We start from the raw sequence: 22,458 nt of genomic DNA on the forward strand, positions 1-22,458 counted from the left end.
TAAGATTATTTTTTTTTTCAACTGCAAAACAGATTAATTTTCAACTATGTTTTAATAGACTTAATTACTCTTTTTCTCGATTAATTAATTTAAAATATTAAAAAGAAAACTTATAATCCTTATTTGGAACAATTAAGTTATCTTGTTTTAAAAATGATGTAATTAGATTTTTTCTGTTAAAACATCAGTAACATACATATCAGTTTTTATTTTATTTTTTATTGATATTGTTTTATTATTATGTCAGTAACCATGTTTTATATTTAATTTAGTTTTATATCTAAAATTTTAACTTAATTTAATTTTAATTTTGATTTATATTTAATTTAGTCTTATATATAAAATTTTAACTTAATTCTGTTTAAAAGTAAAGAGTGTTATCTTTTAAAAAGTGTTATTAAATTAATAAGTAAGTTTAATTCCAACTTTTATATATATATATATATATATATATATATATATATATATATATATATATAAGTTACAATTTAGTTTAATTTATTAATTTCATCTCATTTTAGATACAAACAATGTTCTTTAATTTAAAAAAAAATTAAATCAAAATTTTATATATGAAAACTAAATAAAATATGGATATGACAGTAACACCTCCCTTGTAATATTATATATAAGATTATTATCACATGCACACGACAATAACTTTGATATATGATAATTTTAAAACACGTGTATAAATATATTAATACAACGAAATTCTATAATTTGTTAATTTTTTAAAATTGAAGAACCAATCAAACAAAAAAAAATTACGTTTTTTCTTTTTTTCATTTTCAACCAAATTAAAGAACAAAAAAGTGCAATTAAGTCTTATAATTAATACTTTACATAATAAATATTTATATTGTGAGATGAAATTTTGTTAAAAAGTACTTTTAATGATGGAACTTTCAAGAAAAGATAAAGAAATATAATAATAATAACAGACTTCCATATAAAATAATGACCTAATTAGTACGTCGTTGTGTTTTATTTTAATATAATTATTTATTGCGTAAAATCTAACTACTTTTTTTTTGTTATTTTGAAATATCAGGATGAAACGTGTGAAAAAGCATGAAATAATTATATATATTATTTATTATATATATAAACAAATTATATTATGATATAATTTTTTAAAATGAATAAAGTATTGTACATCTATATAATCTATAAATTAAAATTTTAGACAATTTTGAAAAAAAAAATCTTTTACAAAATGCGAAATATTTTGAAAAAATAAAGCTTTTTCATGAATATGCAAAAATACTGTTCATTATAATTAACTTTTTAATTTAATTATTTTAATTAACTCTTCCTTAAATTGTATTGACTATTTGTTTTACTCTATATTTGTTGTCTAAAAGCGTGTCAAGTTTTAATTAATTTGATTTTTTTAGTATTATTGCGGGTGATTCAATTACACAATTTGTTTTTAGTGTATTTTTTATTGAAAACGTATTATAAACTTCTTACTATTGTGTATTTTCAAGTGAAATATAAATGTACTATTTGATTGTAATAAATACTACATTAGAGTACTCATATTGCATCTTAACCTTTTGGAGTGACATAATTACCGTTCAGTGGTTTCATAATCTTCTAATATTAACCGTGGAAATATTATCATTATCCATTTTTTTCTTGATATAAATTTCTGAAGATTCGTCTTACTTGTTTTGATAGTTTCCAAAAATATTTATTCTATTTCTGTTTTGCATAGGTTTGTAACCTAAAAACATGTCAAGTTCATGTACTTTTGTTTTGTTTTATTCAAACATATATCTTTCAAATGTATAAATCAAACATATATTTATATACTCTTTTTGCCAGTATAATATATTATGTGCACAATAATTAAAGTCACTAATACTTAAATGTTAACATAGTAAATGTTAACAACTTAATCAATTGAAACATAAATTTTAATTTAAAATATTAAAGTAATATGTGTGTAAATTTTTTATATATTTTTTAATGTTATTATATATTCAATGTTAGATTTTTAATGCATAATTTGATTTATAGTTTTTTTATTTAAAGTGTGAGTTAAATTTTATTGAGGATATTGATGGGTCACTCTATTCAACTTGATTAAATCATTTATAATTTAATTAAATTTTATTCAAATAAAACTATTACACTCTTATATAGATTGGGTAATGGACAGAAGAGCGGTGATTATACAGAAAAACCTAAAAATTTAACACGTGTCAAGGATTTAAATGGGTGGATGGGTAAATTTAGTGGTCGTTTGTTTGTATATATTGTAATAGATTGTTATAGATATCTAACAAAAGAATAACAAAATTTTAATTCATCAACTAGCAAATTAATGCAGAAATGAACCATAAACAATCAAATAATATCTGTTACACTACTAGTAGTTCAAAATGAGGTCAAATAAAAATAATCCCGTTTTCCTTAATTGTATCAAGAACGATCCCTAGTCTACCTTCAATTCTTTCATCCTTTCTGGGTTCATACGCCACTGCAAATACATCAGCTTCCATTGATCGCTCGGCAATAAGCCTTCCAACTACTCTACATGCGTCATGATCTATCAAGGATGGAAGGGAGTTTCGAAGATCCTTAGCGTTTGTGGTAGCAACACATATGACTTTGCTTGTTCCACGGTGTACCACTTTGGCATGAATAAATCTTTTTGAGAAGAAAACATTTAACAAGAATGGTCTCATGTACATATCTGTCCTTTGCTTCCATGATTTCCTGCTTGGCTTCTTTGCAGCTTCACCACGAGATCTTCGGGTATAGGCAGCTCGAATGAAAGAATCCTACACATGTTAAGAGAAAAATATTTAGAGCATAAATTGTTTTACTTCATGCCAAATGTTCATATTTCACAATTCACAACCCCCAACAGAAGTTTCAGGGTGCTCCTTCTACAATGTCTTTCATTGGTTAATTCTAACAACAACAATATTCTAAAATAAGCTTGTTGTATTACTCCATTCCAAGAGGAGGAGACTGTCACGCAGATACAATCAACGTAAGGGCAAACTCAGAAGATAAATTGGAACGGGTACGAGAGAAAGGATGAGGCAAGAGAAATAAGTAAAGTGGATAATTATGAATGCTAAGAATTTCATTGGGAAGTTCAATTACAAACGAAAATTTAGAAATTGGATGCTTTGACAGAGAAAAAGAACACAATGGAATGAGTTTGAGTATCTATTTATTAGTAAAAAAAAAAATCGTCTCCAGAGTTTTGAATAGCCAAAACAAAAATTTAATGTGAGAATTGAAACCCAAAGGGAGAATTAGGGAATTTTCTGGGGATCAAAATAGTTTTACTTGGAGATGGAAAATTCATCCGCCCGATTTTATAATCTGTTACTTGTTTTGGAATATTTCTGTAATCATAACACTGCTGAAGACTCTACTATTTTCATGTTGACGAAATAATACTATCACTACATCCTTTAATTTTTCATTCTTCATCTCTTATCTTTTACAGCAGTTTTAGTATCTCACAGAGAGATGAAAAAAATGTATGTATTAATTCCAAACTCATCTCACCCTTTTCTTCTGTGACATCAACAGACTGACAGATTATGAATGGGGAAATTAAATTTAATAGTTAACCGAAGAGAGAGGACATGACAATATTGATTGCTGAAGAGGAAGAGCAATGATTCGTATTCCTTGATTAAACTCTGATAGTATTTAATAGATACAAATAAATAAATAGTAAAAAATAGAAAAGTGGGAGAGGACTTTTGTTACCTGGGAGCGTGAGGGATTGGAAGGGTTTTTAGCGGAGCGAGATGCACTCAAAGTTAATGAGGGAAATGAAGAAAGCCATGAAAACGAAAGTAAATTGGAATTGGAATTGGGCGTGCGAGACGGAGGCAGCGGAGAAGAGAGTGATGCACATACTGATAATACTGTTCCGGAAGAGCAACTCATCTGTACCTCAAATCAAGTCGCCGACGAGAACAAGTGGAGTGGAGACAGTGTTAGACTTTTCTGATTCCATAACAAAATGCAGACCGCAACCAATGATAGATCACGCGTGCAGGGAACAAGAAATTAAACAAGATGAAGAAAGAGGGAAGGAGGGATGGAGAATGAGAACGAACCGGAGGCTGCGGTCGAAGTGATGGCGGGAGGATTCCGGTGTCGGAACAGAGAAAATCGCCGGCGAAAAGGAGGCGGCAGAGTGTGCGAGTCGAAAGACAGCGACAAAAGTTAGGGATTAACCGATGGACGACGATAATGTAACACTTTTCTTTTTTCCCTTTATTTTATTTTATTTTTTGCAGTTCCTTCCTTATTCTTTTTTTAAGAAATAATAAATAAATATATATGATTTGGTTATATTTTTATTTTAGTATTTTTTTTAAATGGAAAAAGTATAATACGAGTGATATTTTATTCGTTTTACATTCTTTGTAAATTTCAATAAGTTTTCATTTTAGTTATTTTGGCAGTCTCAGCTTTTATTCTTTATTAGTTATATTTTGCATTTGACTAATTGAGACGAGTTGTTAATTATAATTTGAAAATAGAATTATTTACAATATCTACAATATATGAAATTCAAACAGATATCTTTGGCGTCTGTTAACCTAAAAATTGGAAATACAGATAACATTTTATTATTCCATATTTATTTTCTTTAAAATGGCAGTTGAATATCTTGCATTCGAATATTTTGTTTGAGTGGAACGTTATAGCATTAATAATTGAAAAGTATTTTGTTTGTCATTAAATTAAAAGGTTGTTTAAAACATTAATGGAAGATTGTCAGTATATTTAATTTAATTATGTTTTAGTTATACTCAACAGTTGTTGTTTTAGAGTGAGTTCTGTTAGGAAAGGGGGTTGGGAGGAAAAGTTATATACGTAGAGCGGTGTCGGGGTGTAAGGTGTAAATGCATTGAATTCAATTCACCTGATGTTCAACGCATGCCATCGCTCTCTGTCTTTCGATGTTTCTTTCCTTTGTTTGCTAATTCTTAGTATTTATAATACTGATTATTAGAGAACAGTGAGAGAAAGAGAGAGGGGGAGGCAGAGTAGAAGTGAAGGATTCTTTGCTTGTTGGCGGTGGAAACCACGGCGGCGATGGCGGAAAGGGAAGAGATTCGGCCTGACTTACTGAAAAACACGCCTTCTAACATTGCGAGATTGGAGGATGTGATCGAACACTCTAAAGCGAGGCAGAAGTATCTGGCGCAGACGTCTAGCCCCTCTGATGGCGGTGATGTTAGGTGGTACTTTTGTAAGATCCCTCTCGCTCCCAACGGTATCTGTCTAATTCCATCGCTAGGGTTTTAGAATTTCAATTCAGTGCTCACATTATATTTATAGAAATAGTAACTATCTCTCTATTCATCTGGATTCTGGAGACACGCATTCTTGATTGTTATTACTCATTACCCACTCCGCCGCATTCGTAAACAATAAATTTTTTTCGAACAGAGTTGGCAGCGTCTGTCCCACGAACAGAGATTGTAGGCAAGAGTGACTATTTTCGTTTTGGCATGAGAGATTCTCTAGCCATTGAAGCATCTTTCTTGCAGGTCATTTTATGAAATGTATACTTTAATATTTCGTAGTATTGCTCTTTTATTTCAATCATCAATCTTGTGACCTTTAGATATTGAGATTCTTTCTTGTATATGGATTGATAGAGAGAGGAAGAACTGCTTTCTAGTTGGTGGAGGGAGTATGCGGAATGCAGTGAAGGCCCAAGAGAACGGCAAAGTTCCAGTACAAAGTCAGATACTGGATCTTTTTTGGGACGTACTGAACCATCTCAACTCTATGAAATAGAAGAAGAGAGGGTTGGTGTCCCTGTAAAGGGAGGACTGTACGAGGTAGACTTGGTTTCCAGACATTGTTTCCCTGTTTATTGGTACGGAGAAAACAGACGTGTCCTAAGAGGCCATTGGTTTGCACGTAAAGGGGGGCTGGATTGGCTACCACTTCGTGAAGATGTTGCTGAACAGCTAGAGATTGCTTATCGAAGTCAGGTCTGTATGATTATTCAAATTATTCATTTTAATGCGTGATTTCCTTTTCCAATTACGAAAATGCTGTTCTGGCACACGATTACGAAAATGTGTTCAGCACAACTATTGCACTTCAATTACTAGGTAAATGCCCGGGTTTTTCTAACTATCTATTTCTTTGTTTCTTAATTGTTATTTATTTATATTTTATTGGATGAAAATTTATGAGATTAGGATCAGAAGGTATGTTGTAAGCCTAAAAGAGGTGAAAGCAAAGTAGGAAAATCAAGAAACGACAGGCAAATAAAGCATTTGAAATACTGTTTTTTTGCTGGGTTTCAATTAAAATGGGCAGATTTCAGTTTGTTTTCTTTATTGCTTCAGAAAGTGAAAGATTTATTTCTTATTGATTTCTATAGGTTTGGCACCGAAGGACATTCCAACCATCAGGACTTTTCGCTGCTCGAGTTGATTTGCAAGGCTCCATTCTGGTATGCAGATTCTTTAAAAAAAATGATACTATTTATTTGGGTTAAATATATATATGTAATCCTTGTAAATAGAGCAATGTTTGTCATTAGTCCCTAGATAAACAATTTCCTTTGATTTGCAAGGCTCCACTCAGGTATGCAGATTCTTTAAAAAAAAATGATACTATTTATTTGGGTTAAATATATATATATATATATATGTAATCCTTGTAAATAGAGCAATGTTTGTCATTAGTCCCTAGATAAACAATTTCATTTTGATCTCCCATTTATAGAACTGTCTGTGGTCACTACTTCCTTAAGTGGAGACTACAAAGAGGCATTTTTTCAGTGAAGAACGAAAACCACATATAACACATTTCCAAAGCAAAGAGACAAAAGAAGCAATATTTTCTTGAGGGTCTAAAGGTTAACATTTTAAATGTTTATAGGGCATACAACATATTTAAGCCATTTATTTAGAGTTGTGGATTGAATTTTATTACCAATATCTGTTGCATTATTGTATTTTGGTGTTGAAAATGCAGGGCCTGCATGCCCTTTTCACAGGAGAAGATGACACCTGGGAGGCCTGGCTAAATATTGATGCTTCTGGCTTTTCTAGTTTTGTTAGTTTTACTGGAAATGCAATCAAGCTTAGACGTGGTTACTCTCCATCAAATTCTCCAAAACCAACCCAGGTTTTCTATTTTTATTCCCCTCCTTTATTGCTATAATAACATGTAGATACAGACAGTATGCCATTAGAGTTTTCCTCATTCTTTACGTGGGAGAGCACAAGTGATATCCTAATTTTGCTATGTAATTTGATCTTCTATTTTTGTGATTCTAAAGGTGTGTTTGTGCTGACATACACATTGTCATGTCTACCATACCCCAATCAAATATTATTTAACACATTTTATATTAGATAGAAAATCAGCAAGTATATCACATTCAGTGTAAGTGATTATTGAAATGGGAAAATATTACTATGTTTCTTATGATTACATTTATATATATATATATATATATATATAACATGTATCTCATTTTTTATGCATTTGATTTCATATTGTGGATAGTCATTAACAAACTGTATGTGCATTTTTTGGAAGGACATAAATACAGATATTTCTATTGTTATTAAGTTGGAACTTTTAGCAGGATGAACTAAGACAGCAGAAGGAGGAGGCCATGGATGATTACTGCTCTCAGGTATCAAGATTATTATCATTATTATACTTATGTCTCTCACCAGTCTCGTCACAGTTGTTACGTTTCTGCTGACACCTGGGGGAACTCTGTTTTCAGAAAACTGAATTTATCAGATATAGCTCCCCAGTCCTGCCTTGGTTTATTTGATGTCAATTACATGACAGTAATTGTTTGTAGGTCCCTGTTCGTCACTTGGTATTTATGGTTCATGGTATTGGCCAAAGGTTGGAAAAATCCAATTTGGTTGATGATGTGGGCAATTTCCGGCATATTACAGCAAGTCTTGCAGAGCAGCACCTTACTGCTCATCAGCGTGGCACCCAAAGGGTCCTCTTTATTCCATGCCAGGTATTCAATATTTTATTCTCTGTTTTGAGGGTGTTTTTCCCTTCTCTATACAACTTATCCCTATATCTCGCCTAGATTTTCCCTTTTTTTGTACACTGGACCTTATTTTTGCGGTTAGGGTTAAAATTGAAGCTGAGTATGTGCTAATCTGTAGTTATTATATTGAGATATGTACTGTGGATCTGAAGACCTTATTCCTGAATTGTAACTTGTACTTCACAGTAAGAAACTTGCATTAAATCTATAAATCTCCTTGAAATCTTAGTTTTTGATTGTCAATTTCACGTGCTTCCCTTTCTTACCCAATATTGAGAATTTGGGGTATTTTCACATTTTAGTTTCCTTGAGTAATATATTCGATTGGATTAAAAATAATTACAGTAAATTATGCAGCATTTTAAGGAATAATGAAACTATGTTAGGTAGAATCGGAATGTAGTATGGACTTGGTAATTTTACAATATTTTTTTTACTTTTGTGTCACTTATTTTCGAAGTTGTTTAGCTACTTGAACAAGCTATGATGACGTAGGAAAGAGAAATCCTATTGAATCAACCAAAATTAAACACCAAAGAAATGTCAAAACATAAACCAGTCACATACATGTTTAGGGCCACTGAGAATCCTTGAGATCATTCCGTATGAAGTTAATGCTTGAATGACTATGTAAATAGAACATACACAGAAACCTGATACCCTTATTTATTAGGTTCGCTAGTGTTAGTCATGATCTTCCCTTTATTTAATTCTAACTAATTGACTATTTCATGTTATCAAGTGGAGAAAAGGTTTGAAGCTGAGTGGTGAAACTGCTGTTGAAAAAATAACATTAGATGGAGTGCGGGGATTGCGAGTCACATTGAGTGCAACTGTTCATGATGTATTATACTACATGAGCCCAATTTACTGTCAAGACATAATTGACTCGGTATGTTTTCATATTTTTTTGAGTGGCTCTGAATCTTCATTTAATTATATTGTTTGTGGGTCCTTGTTCGTCACTTGGTATTAACCCTCTTTTTGTACATTTAAATAAACTAAGCAAAGCATTAATGATCTTGACAGCAATGATACGTGGTGTGCTTTTATTCATCACACGCTGCTAATCTGGTTTCAATTGACTGTAATAGCTCAATACGTTGCTCAATCACTATTGTTTTGAGTTGTTTGGCTAAGTAAATTCTTATTTTTGTGTTTTTAATCCTTCTGGAATTTAAGAAATAATTATTTGGACTGTTATTTATATTGGTACTTTTCTTGAATGATAAAGCTAAAAAAATGATTACTTAACTTTTTTTCTTAAACTATGTATTTGGCTCTCAATGCTTGTCTAGTTCAATGTAAATGATGAAACTGTCTTTCATTGAATATATAAAAAAAAAGGTAAAACAAACTGTAGCTTCCCTGACATGTGATGTTTGAGAACACTACAGTGGAACTCAATGAATCATCTTGACCTTTACTCTCTTTTCCTCTCATTTTCTGACATTTTCAGTTGTATTGTTGATGGAACATAGTCTTAGAAATTCATTCAAACAATAGTTGGTTGTTTCTTCATTCATCTAATCTTGCTGTAGCTTCGTTTAGAATCCATAAATCCCAAATTCCATTTTCTAAGAGCTCAAGGAAGTTTTATATCTAGAAACTCCCTTGCATGTACATGCTTGTTTCCAAACATATTTTTCAATTTCAAAACTATGCTGCAATACATAAATGAAACCTTTTCCTTTTAGGATTATGTGTAGTTACACTGCAGATATAATTTTTAAAAACTAGATGCACAATCATTTTTTTTATTTTTTTTCAGTGGTTGAATATAGGTTGTTTTTAAAAGTTGCATTTTATACCATTGTAATAGAGATTGACCTGGGAATTTACACCTCTTTAGGTATCTAACCAACTGAATCGATTATATCTGAAGTTTCTCAAAAGGAATCCTGGATATGATGGAAAGGTACTTCAATGAGTAGATTTCCTTCATTTCCCCTCTACATTTTCAATGTCTACAGTGGTTCACTTCATGCTGACTTGTGTAGGTTTCATTATATGGTCATTCTCTGGGAAGTGTTCTCTCATATGATATCCTTTGCCATCAAGATAATCTATCATCTCCATTTCCTATGGAATGGATGTATAAGGAACATGATCAAAACGAAAACTCACTCCCTAATAAGGAATATAATTATACGCAGAACTCACTTATCAATCCGGATGACACTTTTAGTATGGTGAGTCCCTCTGAAGAAAATAAGGGTACTCAACATACTAGTCCAGATATGGAGGCAGAATATTGTGAGGAGTCCTCAGTTTTAGGTCCTGAGTTATCAAGTGTACATGAATTTTCTGCAGAACCTAGCTTTGTGGAACCAAATAACAAGGGAGATGTTTCTGAGTTCCTTTCTGATTCCAGCTACACGGAAGTTGAAAAAAAGGGTGCATTGGATGAGCCTGAGAGCATGAATGTCGGGTTGCCAGCAGATAAGGACGAATGTAAAGTTTCAAGAAATAAAGATGAAGTAATAAACAAGCTCAGAGAAGAGGTTAGTTTCTAGTTGTACTTTTTCCAGTTTTAGAAAAAAAATTGTTTTTGTTGGTCCTTTATAGCCTGCTCTTCCCTTTAAAGAGAGTGAGAAGGATTGAGAGAATGTAAATATGAAAACAACCTTACTGTTAACACCGTAACTCCTTTAAGATGAAGCAAGAATGTTCAATGGCAGTGCAACATGTTTCAAATGAAATTATCTTTAAGTTGTTATAGGTTCATGTTGAGTAATGATCTATTTGTAACTTGCAATAACGTTTAAGGGTATGATATTTGTGCTAAAATTTAATTTTAATAAAAAAGAATGAGGGAATTTCACTGATCATGAATGGCTTATACCATGTCAACCACCAGTTTACCCTATTTATAGATTAGGAGCAGGCTAATATTTTATAGTCCTCACGTTATAGGGAACCGTATATTGATTAAGTGTAGAAGTCTATATATGATGGAGATATATGCCTCATTTTCCCCCATTGTTTTGTTGGTTCTATAAATCTTTCTTCTCACCAACTGTCCCAATTTCATTTGTTCTATAATACAACCTTGGGTTTTAGTCAACGTGAATGGAAGTTTGTTTGTCACACTTAAGTTTATAGGGAAAGTAATTAGCAAACCAAGGTCGTCATGTTAATTACCAGAATCCTCCTTGTCTATATTTAGTTCGTATGTTGTGACTATCCAACTTTAATTGTTTAGATTGATTCATTGAAAGCTGAACTGGAATCACGTCATAGCATTAATCAAACCGAGGAAGAATTACATTCTGGTAATTACTGATTTTTTTGACTTGAGATGTTTCATTGTTTTTTATTTACCACACAGCAAATAAGGATGCTTACATGCTTTTTGCACAATGACAGTACAGAAGTTATCTAAAAAGTCACCTGCCATACAAGATGCACCAAAGAGTTATACCCCATATATAAAGTACACAAAGCTTCAGTTCGAGGTACGGAAAGAGATACGAACTTGGATTCTGTCATCTGTGTATAACACTTAAATGTGTTCTTGGGATTTGCATTTAACAGATTCAACACTAACAAAAGACAGCCCATTGTTAATTACTACATTAAATATTTAGTAGTTCAGGTTAAGATCAAAATTATTCCAGGATACAGCTTATTTTAGGCCTTTATTAAAGCGACTATCTTTAGTTCCTGCAGAAAGTAGAAAATAATTTTTTTGAGGTTTTTTCTTTTCGTCTCCTAAAATGCTTATATAATCACTATAATGTTTTTAGATATGTTTTTTATTTCTTAAAAAAGTATTTTCCTGAGGACAAGAACAAAAAAGAGCCCCATTTATCTTATTGTTCATTTGTTTAACTGCATTTATGCCAGGTCGATACATTCTTTGCTGTTGGATCTCCACTTGGTGTATTTCTTGCACTTCGTAATATTCGCATAGGCATTGGTAAGCAAGTCTTTTATATAGTATTTTACATTTTATTGCAGATCTTGATCAATCTTGAAGAGGCTCCTTCTATATAGTGTTCGTTGGCTTTGATTTGATGTGAATTCTAAACAATGAAATTTGTACTTAAAATCAGTAGAATTTAAGATTGACTTGAAGCTGGAAGCAAATCATGGAAAGAGAGGCAACTAGTTGGAAGAGAAAAGTAGTTGTTGAGATAAGGTGGAGTTTTAGATTTTTAGAGAGCTTGCCAAAAAGGTTGCAGAGGATGGTGCCACTCGGATACTTGTTTGTGGTAGGTATATAGGATGGAAAAGAAACTAAAAGAAACTCCATACTGTAAAGTTAATGTTGTCTTGATATGATATGAAGATTATGAAAGACATATGAAGGGGAAGATAACGAGAGAGATTCTGTTATTCCTCTTTGCCAAGGGAAACCCCTTCTTCTACTACAACTGTGAAAACAGGTTATTAGCATCTCAAATAAATACTTCCCCATCTCCTGTTCGAAAGAAAATCATACTCAACTCTCAAATTTTTGAATAGACCTCTCTAACTACTCTTACCACCTCCTTTACTAACTGGGTTTTCCAGTTACCAGTCACCCATTACATCCCGTTGGTTCATTTGCCTCCTTGTATAATAGACCTTTAATATTGGAATCTCTTGGTGAGGTTCATAACGTATGATGTTTTCCAATGTGATACAAAAACATAAAAAATTGGCCTTTATTTATGCTAATGCTAGATCATAATTCTAACTGATTAATGAATCATTGGGGTAAAGAAATATAGGGACTAATCTTGAGAGGTAACCTAAGATATATTCAAATTAATTGTAAAGTACAGTTGTTGCTATACTATTGAAATTTTGTCATGTATTCTAACACTGATAAACTTTCGTTGTGTGTTTTTTTGTACTAACAATCTCCATTCAATTTTGTTTGGTTTTATTAAATTAATGTTAAAACACTTTATGTGCTTTTATCAGGAAAAAAAGTTATGATTACAAGTGCCAGTCATAATAACATCCAGTTTTTAATCATATGCATCTAGGTTGATTGCTATGTATTTTTTCTTGTTTGTTTCAGGTAAAGGACAAGAATACTGGGAGCAGGAAAATATAAGAGAAGAGATGCCAGCTTGTCGGCAGTTATTCAACATTTTTCACCCCTATGATCCAGTAGCATACAGGTTTGATAAGATTTCAATCCCAATGAAGTATCCATAGTGATTAAATGACTACCGTAGTCACTAGTGAACCTTGTAATTTAATTTCTTACCATTAGTTTATTTGTACAATATTCCTTTGATTGTTTCGGTGCCCTGATTCTTTTTGTTTTCTAAATTCATACATTGTATGGAGCAACCATTCTAATGTATGGATTATGATAAGCAGATATTCATACAACATTTTTTAGTAGTATAGGACACTACTTTTTCCTCTGTATCTATCTCTATGATATCACTAATAACATGTAATACTTTTCTCTCCTTTCTCTTTTTCACTTCGTTGTACACGTAGTATTTCTCTTTCTCTTATGATAAGAGTAATATCAAGGTTGAGAAATAAACATATATATCATTTAATGATACACCAAAATTGTTGGTAATTGGAAATTAGAAGCTTCCTTTTTACTAATAAAATGGTGAAGAATACATGGGCTATATTTAGATTATATTTAATTTTCTTTTTGGCTTAAATATACCTATATTATGTTTTAGTCCTTAAATTTTTCTTATGGTTTGGGTCCCAACGAATTTTTATTTTACAATTTTAGTTATTAAGCGCCTTTTTTTAGTTCTTACGAAACTGTAAACCATTGATATCGACATTTCTTATATCATAAGATATTCATTTTAGTCCTTAGTATTTAAGAAACATCAGGTGTGTTCTGCAGTAGATGGTTGCCACATCAAAATTATTAGTTAATGGAGATCAAAACCATTAAATTAGTATATTACAGACACAAGAAACATATTTAAGTCTGTTTTTATTTGTTTCCTTATTTTAGTAGGTTTCAATCTGTTAGTGCACTAGGGATTTTCGAAGCTGCTATAGTACCTGATGTAATTAGTAATTATTAGAATAAATAGAAGTTTTATGTTAAGCTATTGCTTGCATAATATATTTTTCATCCCAGTAATATACCTAGTTATTGTTTGCTGGTTTTCTTTTCCTTTCCCTAACATTAATATGTGGAATGATAGATAGTGCTTCAAACATTAATTTGCAAAGCATTTCTATTTAAATATTGTCTTCTGCCTAAATAATGTGTGATATGCTATTTTTAAAATTCATCACAGGATAGAGCCACTTGTGTGTAAAGAATACATCAGCCAACGACCAGTTTTGATTCCATATCACAGAGGAGGGAAAAGGTTGCACATTGGATTTCAGGTGGGGCAACGAAGATTACAGAATTGTGACTGCTTTGGACCATAATATCCATCTCAAATAATGCTCTAAATCTTGATGTAGGAATTTACTGAAGACTTAGCAGTTCGAACTCACTCAGTAAAGAATTATATGATTTCTGCAAGGGTGAGCTCCTCTTTTTTGTACAGAAAAATAACTAAATGTAAGAGATGACAAAAGTTTAAAGGTTAAGTGAAAAGAATATATGTTTCAATTATAATTGCACGTTAATTTTTTATTATTCTCTCATGTTACAATTAATCCAATTTTCTCCTTAAAAAAATAAAATGTCTTTTAGAATATTCTATCATTCCACTTTGGCTTTTGATATTTCATTTGACTTGCTCAAGAAGTATATATAGATGGTCGTTGTTGTAGTTGTCATTAATAAAGAATGAAAGGATTTTAACAGGAGTACATAAAAAGTAGCAATAGTTATCCCCTTTAGCTGCAGTGTAGGAAATGAAGGGTGAAACGATAAGAAATGTTAGAACATAAGTAGTGGATGATCATTAATTATTTATTTTTTATTGCTTTATAAGTTGCTTGCTTTGAAGTGGGTTTTAGGACTCTGGTTTTTCATTGTCAGGTTAGCAATTCTTGATGGAAATAGAAATGTACCAATAAGCTAAGCTTAGTTAAAGTTTTGTTACAAGCCCTAATTATTATGTACAGAAAACACAGTGTAATATTTTTCTCTAACATGCATAATTGAAACAAAAGATACACGTAATTTATAATAAGTCTTCCAGACTGAACATAAAAAACACGATCTTTGATATTTTATTTTCTAGTCTTGTGCATGGTAATGATTATAATTTCTGTTCTCTAAGCAGGACAAGGTAATCACATTGTGCCAGTCGAGGAAATTTGATAACTCAGAAGGTAACATAGTCATCTATGTTCATTTTTGTTTAATAACCTTTTTTATGAATTTCATATTCATGATATTTAGAATTCTATCCCTTTTAGAATCACTGCTTTAATGGATGTTAAAAGGGAGATTGTAATCTTTGTGGCTTTCCACTTGTGGTCAACTTAGAAGGATTTTTCTTTCGACAAGTATTTGAATGATTTTATCATTTAGCTTTAAATGTTTTTTCAATGTCTAGCCTCGCTGCAATTGACTTAAGATAAGAAATGTCCCCTTCCAAAAAATGAAATAAACATTAACAATGCTACTTGCACTGGGTAAATAAGTTGTGGTTCTGGTAGGCAGTGAGTTTCGTTGACTGACTTTTTGGCAAATATTAAACGCAATCAAAATAAAAGGTGTTGAAGTCTTTAGGACTGTATTGTAATCTGTTAATAATCCTGGAGAATAGTACTGAACTCATTTTTTATTACTTAAGGGGCCTGCTTGCCAAATTTTTCATACTAAATCTTAAACTATGATCTTAGATGAGCTCCGACTGACATTTCATCCAATGCTTGTGGGATTAGATCCTAATGTAGAAATATATTTTCATGCATGGTTTTGATTATGAAGTTTGTGTTTACAAAAACAATAGCAGTTCCAAAAAGGTTATGTGTTTGATGCTAATTTTGCAACTATAACAGTCTTCTGTTTATCAAAGGAATTTACTTCTCTAATGGGTGTGGTGTGCCTTATGGGATTAAGTGTAGGGTTATAATTGTTAATTGAAAAACCAATGGTTGAAACTGCTAATTTGTTATGTGTGTACACGTACTTAATCACAATTTCAACTGCTAATTTTCCATCGTGGTTCTAACTGGTTTTACTCTCCGAAGTGCAGCTCGTCAATTTAGAGGAGAACCAACATGTCTAACTATTTATTTTTCTTGATGCTGCAACATCAATGTGACAATGGTTTTCTTGTATTTTTGTTCAAATTATTGCCTTTTTGTATTGAAGGGGAGAGTTCGGAAGAGGAAGAAGAGACATCATATGGATCTTTCATGATAGAAAGGTTAACAGGAAGCAAGAGTGGTCGGATTGATCACATGCTTCAGGTAAGAAGTTGTTCTAATTAGCTACTGCGATCTTGTGTCTCTAGTATGGTGCAAAATGAGAACATAGAACACAACTGATTTATAAACTCTTCGGTGTAAATGAAGTCTCCATCATGTCCTTGGCTATATGTACTATCGAGCATTCCTTTTCCAGGATAAGTCAAAATTGCCTACAGATAAGTCAATGTAATGACCAGACCTTGTATTGAGTGAGGGCCCTTCTGTCAATTGGTTAAATAAATGCTTTGCCTCTGTAGATGCAAACCCCAGAAGTCAGATACCTCACGTCACGGTACCAGGGGCCTGGTGAAACAAAAGTGTTGAAGTACACCTTTCTGGTTGTAAAGTGCTTTGCTTCTTTTCAAGGAGATCTTGGTATTTCCATGAAAAATATCTCAAGTACCAAGACGTTAAAAGTTGAAATTATGGAATCAAAATAATTTAACAGGAACATGTTTGAAAGGGAATGGGATTACTTTACGGTTCTTTCCAAATAATGACTGCTTTTAGTTTCTTTCATTTAGTTTTCTGTCCGATATGGTGTTTATCTGTTATCAATTTCACTTTTTCTTCATAAATTGTATGCAGGACAAGACCTTTGAGCATCCATATCTGCAAGCAATTGGAGCACATACGTAAGTGTGTTTATAACTATGACATTCTTGTAGAGTTGTAGTTATATTAGAACTGGAGTGAATAAGGCAATTGGGTTATATTCTATCACCGGTTGAGATGGTATTTTTCTTTTAAAATTTAATACTTGTCTTGTGAGCCTTTTCTTTTTTAACTCCAATGACATTTTTGGACACTTCATTCATTCCAGAATGGTTTTCCATAGTGTATATTTTACATTTCGGAATGTCCATCCCAAAATGAATAGGAATGCCCCAAATATTGTATTGGATGCACAACCAAACATCCTATCTTGTTCTACCTTGTGGCTGCCGATTTTAGTCGTGGAAACAATCTCTTAGCTTATTATTGTATGGTTGCATACGGTTGTTCTTTCTAGTGCTCTTCCGTGGAGGTCCATCCTTCTACTATATTTAAATTTTAAATTTAAGAAATGTGTTTAGAAACAGCGTCCCTCCCTCCTCAAGAAATTTTTTATTCATATAAAACTAGGCTTAAATACTGACTTAGTCCCTATTTATGTTGAGTTTGTTCAATTTGGTACTATTTCCTTTTTTATGTCAATTAAGTCTTAATTTTTATTAGTTTAGGACTGTTTAAATAGTTAACATGGTCTACAGGGTGGCCCAGTTCATTTGATGTGACCTGTTTTATTTGATGCGTCTTGTTTATTTAATGTGATGTGGATTTTTAGTTTTAAATCAAAATAGAGGAAAATATGGTTTATGACCGTGGTAGAACCTCCTACACCCACGATTTTGGTTTTGACAACCACAACGACTAGTGGAATGCAAGCTCCGAAGTCAAAGGAATTATAGTGAAGCAGTGAAAAAGGAAACAGCCAGTGGGCTAGGGCGGAGAAGAAATTGAGGAAAATGGAATAATGCCCAATGGCTAACGTGGATAGGATCCAGGGAGTTGAGGCATGGTGGCTCTTCTCAGTGGGTGTGGTGATGGAAGGCAAATCCGAGTGGGGGAAAGCGCGCTGCAGTTCGAACGCAAGGTGAGGTAAGGAGGTGCTCGCGGTGGCTACGGCAGAGGAGGAATGGTCAACAAAAAAACACATCGCAGTGGTGGCCACAACGAAGTCTCTATCGTCGACGCGTTGATGGTTGGAGCTCATCAGAGTCTCGCCAGTGTTTGGAAGCTATGGGTTGTGCCTCTGATGGAAGAAATGGAGAAGATGATGAAGAAGAAGGCATGATGTGTGTTGGGTGTGACTAGTGTTCTGTTGTGCCTCTTCAAGAGTGAATGGAAGTGAGAATCAGATGGGTTATGATGAGGATGGGTGGGGAGGGATATAGGGGAAAAGAGACGGAAGAAATGAGGGTTGTGAGGGGAGTAGCAGGATGGCTTCAATGGTGGTCCTGGAAGAAGAAGTTATGTGTGGGATAAGAGTTAGGGAAGAAGAGGTATGCTCCTGGTGTGTGTACCTCGCATTGGGGTGGAGAGAAAAAAGTGAGTGTTGGGCAGCAGAGCACCATCTCACATCATTAGTTTCTCCATTTCTCACTCTAGGTTCTGATGTTGAACGTGATTGTATGATAAAGATGAATGTTGTTTGCTGGTGGTTTGGAATGGATGGGAGGAAGAAGTTGATGGTGAAGGTTGCATGAGAGATTGGTTTTCTTGCGGGAGGTGCAGTGATGATAAAAACATGTAGAGTGGAGGTTTTGATGAAAGATGGTGTATTGGTTGGAGGAAGAAAAATAGTGGAAGCTTATTTGAGGGTACGGGGTGTTGAAGAAAATGAAACTTTCCTCTATGTCAAATAAAATGGACCACGTCAGAGGAACTGTGCCACGCTATTCACTGTGTTCTATTTAAACGATCTTACCAAAAAGAACTAAATTGACGGTTCTGATGTTGAACGCGATTGTATGATCAAGATGAATATTGTTTGATGGTGGTTTCGAATGGATGGGAGGAAAAAGATGATGGTGAAGGTTGCATGAGAGATTGGTTTTCTTGCGGGAGGTGCACTGATGATAAAAAAAACGTGTAGAGTGGAGGAGGTTTTGATGAAAGATGGTATGTTGGTTGGAGGAAGAAAAATACTGGAAGCTTATGTGAGGATACGGGGTACTGAAGAAAATGAAGCTTCCTCTGCGTCAAATAAAATCAACCACGTCAGATGAAATGTGTCACGCTATTCATTATGTATTTAAACGGTCTTACCAAAGAAAACTAAATTGACAAAATTGGGATTTGAGAGAAAAAAAAAGGAATAATAAAATGTAATTAAACAGAAATCACAACTTATGACTGTTCTGAGTAGCATAAGTTTTCTTTATCCAATTGCCTGGTTGATGGCGCAATTGTTGGGTCGGAGTCACATGTGAAACTGTCAATAAAATCAAATGCAATGTGGTGACTGAAATGATTCAGGTCCTATATTTTGAGTCTGTTTCTCATCATATTTTGTGCTGCATTTGTTAAGCCTGGTTCCTGTTTCGATCTGTTTTTGCTCAGTATACTTGCATGTTTAATATTCTCTGCATTCTCGTCTGGTTTCAATGAATTTTCCTCCCTCGTTATGCAATAAGGCAGTATTATTAGCTAATTATGAATGTTTAATGTACTTAAAGAAGCCTATCCATTAATTCAACTACATGAGAATTTATTTTGACAGATTTGCCATTTATGTCCGCTTGCTTTTACTACTGCCGTGTTTAATCTTTCTTTCTGATTGGCAGAAACTATTGGCGGGACTATGATACCGCACTTTTCATATTAAAACACCTGTATCGAGATACACCAGAAGATCAAGATATAATAGAAGATCCCGATTTGTCAATCGTACCTAGCATGGACAAATCAAAACACGAGAGTACCTCTGTTGGCTGGTATGAACCCAGAGACACTATAGAGGAAGATCTTCCGTTAACTTTCTCGGACAAGGTTATGGTCCGAAGCTTCTCCAGCAAAGCTAAGAAGGTTCTGCAGAAGCACACTGCGCCTAATTACTAAATGCATGGCTGCTGGTGAATCCCTCAAGGTTACCTGCACTGCGATTCAATTGTACATGTTCATATGATATTAACATCCATCTCAACTTGCGGTTACCGACTCTACTCAATGTAATCGAGATTGTGTAATTTTGCGAAAGAATGTATAGTAGACGGATCTGCATCATAGGGTTGCTTCATATAGCTGGCTTGTGTAGTGTTGAATTAGACAGACTATTTCCAACATATATATGGAATAACAAAATATTAGAGGAAATAAAGGAAATTTCCTTCTGCACCACGATTGGTAACTTAGTATAAGAGTTTGACGAAAAAATGATTCTACCTACTTACCTAACCAAATACTGTTTTCTGCAGAGATAACGAGAAGGTATAGTTCCCCAAGAAATTGTTTCTTTTATTCTTTTTGTTTCCCTGTTTCCTTTTGTTTGGTATCCATTTCTTGTACTCATAACATGAAGATAAAAGAATTTACAGGTGCATAAATGTGAACTAACTTGGTATGTAAGAACAACAAAGTAGAATTGTAGAGAAAGGTGCCAACACAGAAAGAAAGAATACTACGTTTAACAGAGCGAAATGGATTGATGGTAGCTTCACTTCTCCTCGAAGTCGACATCAATAATGTCAGGATCTGATCTTGAATTGGTTCTACCACCTGCCCCTCTTGAAAAGAAATCCCCGTTACCGCCTTTAGGCTGCCACACGATGTTTCCACAGCCTGTACATCGAATTACTTGGTTCTTGTAGCCAGTAAACTGCATCTTGCAAGCCGGACAGGATCCCTGTCCAGTTTGAATTTGAATTTAAATTAGAGTACAACATAAAGTAGCAGAGATTGAGAATAATGGGATAGGATGGGTACCTTGATAACTAAGGAGTTGGCCAAGGTTCCAATGAGAAGAGGCCCAGCAAATGGAAGTACCCATGTTGCGATTATCAGAATCCGAAAAAGCCAACCAGAAAGTGCGAACCAGATGAAGAAAAGCGTCTGAGCAGTGATAACCAGTCGAAATTAAGTGTGAAATGAAATATGGTTGCGTTATATACTGATAGAAAGAAGCGCGGATTTACTTACAGCGAAACTCTTTCCGATAGGACTGTCGAGAAAATCGTTGAGCTGCTTCCTGTACTGCACCGGTGCAAAATCACAATCAAATCAATCACATAATCACATTCATCCATCATACCAATATACAAAAACATACACTCACTGACCTTGGGCCAGTTCCTTTGGAAATCGATGCTTAAAGTGCGGTAGCGCTGTCCAATCTCAAATTCACGATCAATCTCTCGGGCTCGGTCAGCGGCGGCCCTGGCGACGGAAGAGAGACGGCGTGAAAGGGAATAGCGGCGGTCGATGCGTTCGGCGGTCTTCCTGGCTTCGAACACGAAGCGCTCAAAGCCATCGTTGGCACTTCTCCATGCCTCCCTCCAAACCCTATCCGTGTCTCCCCTGCCCTTACCCTTTCCATTTCCATTACCGAAGGCTTTCAGTGTCACCCTCCCTCTCCTCTTCACCACAGACTCAGCCCTAAACCTAGCGCTCGGTGGTTGCCACCGCACAGGCACCGTTGCCGCCATCATTTTCTCTGTCTCACACTTCACGCTCCCCTCATCCCCTCCTTCAACTCAACTCACCTCGCGCTATATGTAATGTATCTCTCTATTTTACTCTATCACCATAATTATTATAATATATTTTCTCCTGTTTATTTATTTATTTATTTATTTTATATTAATTACCTTAATTTCATTTCACCCATTATGTTCTGCTATCATCTAAACCAAACAATACCTACATATTTATGTTTTTAAATTATTTTTTTATCCTTACATAAAAAAAATTATATAGACTTTTATGACTAAAAATTAAAGAAATCAAATTACTATTCTCGCATAACCAACACAAAAAAGTTCACTAAAAAAAACAGCCCTAAGTTAACTGAAAATTTATTTGAAAAACAACACTGAATTGTGATTAAGTTATGACTGAGTTTTTTTAATGAACAATAAAAGCTCAATGAGAAAAAAAACATTATAAATAGATAAACACTGAATTGTTATTAAGTCGTGATTGAGTTCTTTTTAATCAGAACACTAAAAGTTCAATAAAAACTATTATCCATAAATAAAGATTTCCCAAGTTAAAAAGATTAAAGGTTTAATACCTCTTTTGGTCCCTCGAAAGGGGACAAATATTCAATTAGGTCCTACCTTTTTTTTAGAAGTTCAATGTCGTCCCAAATTTTGTAAAAAGTGTGCAATCAAGTCCTTTTTGGAAACGACATTAATTTTTTAACGGAACAGCTGACATGGTGGACTGAAGTTTGCTAAGTGACTGTGTGAGGGTAATACGTGGTTTTCCTAATTCGAAAAATCCTAAATTTGAAAATTAGGAACCTAATTAAAATTAGAATTAAGAGGGAAAACTCCCAATCTGAAAGGATTATGAACCCTAAATTGGAAATCCCAATTTCTTTCTAC

At 33.5% G+C, this 22,458-nt stretch overlaps 3 protein-coding genes across 7 annotated transcripts; 1 reads left to right on the plus strand and 2 right to left on the minus strand.

The window, feature by feature from the left end:
* Positions 1–2,302: 2,302 nt before the first annotated feature.
* Positions 2,303–4,254, minus strand: LOC124847533 (Ribosomal L18p/L5e family protein). The gene is made up of 3 exons (XM_047325043.2): positions 4,104–4,254; positions 3,748–3,930; positions 2,303–2,795 (listed from the first exon to the last, which is right to left on the minus strand). Exons 2-3 carry the CDS (start codon positions 3,928–3,930, stop codon positions 2,400–2,402), a joined length of 579 nt encoding a protein of 192 aa, XP_047180999.1. The 5' UTR covers positions 4,104–4,254; the 3' UTR covers positions 2,303–2,399.
* Positions 4,255–4,819: 565 nt separating this feature from the next.
* SGR2 (shoot gravitropism 2 (SGR2)) lies at positions 4,820–20,137 on the plus strand. Of its 5 annotated transcripts, none has more exons than XM_088109152.1 (20): positions 4,820–5,272; positions 5,449–5,549; positions 5,661–6,002; positions 6,401–6,472; positions 7,000–7,152; positions 7,616–7,669; positions 7,847–8,017; positions 8,796–8,945; positions 9,906–9,971; positions 10,054–10,557; positions 11,259–11,328; positions 11,423–11,511; positions 11,903–11,975; positions 13,068–13,170; positions 14,284–14,377; positions 14,459–14,521; positions 15,232–15,280; positions 16,272–16,369; positions 16,475–16,555; positions 16,627–16,951. In XM_088109152.1, the coding sequence occupies exons 1-19, from the start codon at positions 5,092–5,094 to the stop codon at positions 16,526–16,528; spliced, it is 2,487 nt and encodes an 828-aa protein (XP_087965278.1). In that variant the 5' UTR covers positions 4,820–5,091; the 3' UTR covers positions 16,529–16,555; positions 16,627–16,951. The 5 variants fall into 5 exon arrangements, with proteins under 5 accessions (XP_087965278.1, XP_087965277.1, XP_047180992.2 ...); XM_047325036.2 differs by lacking the exons at positions 16,475–16,555; positions 16,627–16,951 and adding exons at positions 16,958–17,004; positions 19,699–20,137 and having other exon boundaries at positions 4,824–5,272; XM_047325037.2 differs by lacking the exons at positions 16,475–16,555; positions 16,627–16,951 and adding exons at positions 16,958–17,004; positions 19,699–20,137 and having other exon boundaries at positions 4,824–5,272; positions 7,619–7,669.
* A 290-nt stretch (positions 20,138–20,427) lies between these two features.
* On the minus strand, positions 20,428–21,753 carry LOC124847532 (replicase polyprotein 1ab protein). The gene is made up of 4 exons (XM_047325042.2): positions 21,190–21,753; positions 21,050–21,103; positions 20,837–20,962; positions 20,428–20,756 (listed from the first exon to the last, which is right to left on the minus strand). Exons 1-4 carry the CDS (start codon positions 21,556–21,558, stop codon positions 20,568–20,570), a joined length of 738 nt encoding a protein of 245 aa, XP_047180998.1. The 5' UTR covers positions 21,559–21,753; the 3' UTR covers positions 20,428–20,567.
* Between the last annotated feature and the right edge of the window lie 705 nt (positions 21,754–22,458).

Source organism: Vigna umbellata, chromosome 3, assembly GCF_029865625.1.
Source record: "Vigna umbellata cultivar VRB3 chromosome 3, Vumbellata_1.0, whole genome shotgun sequence".
NCBI lineage: Eukaryota > Viridiplantae > Streptophyta > Magnoliopsida > Fabales > Fabaceae > Vigna > Vigna umbellata.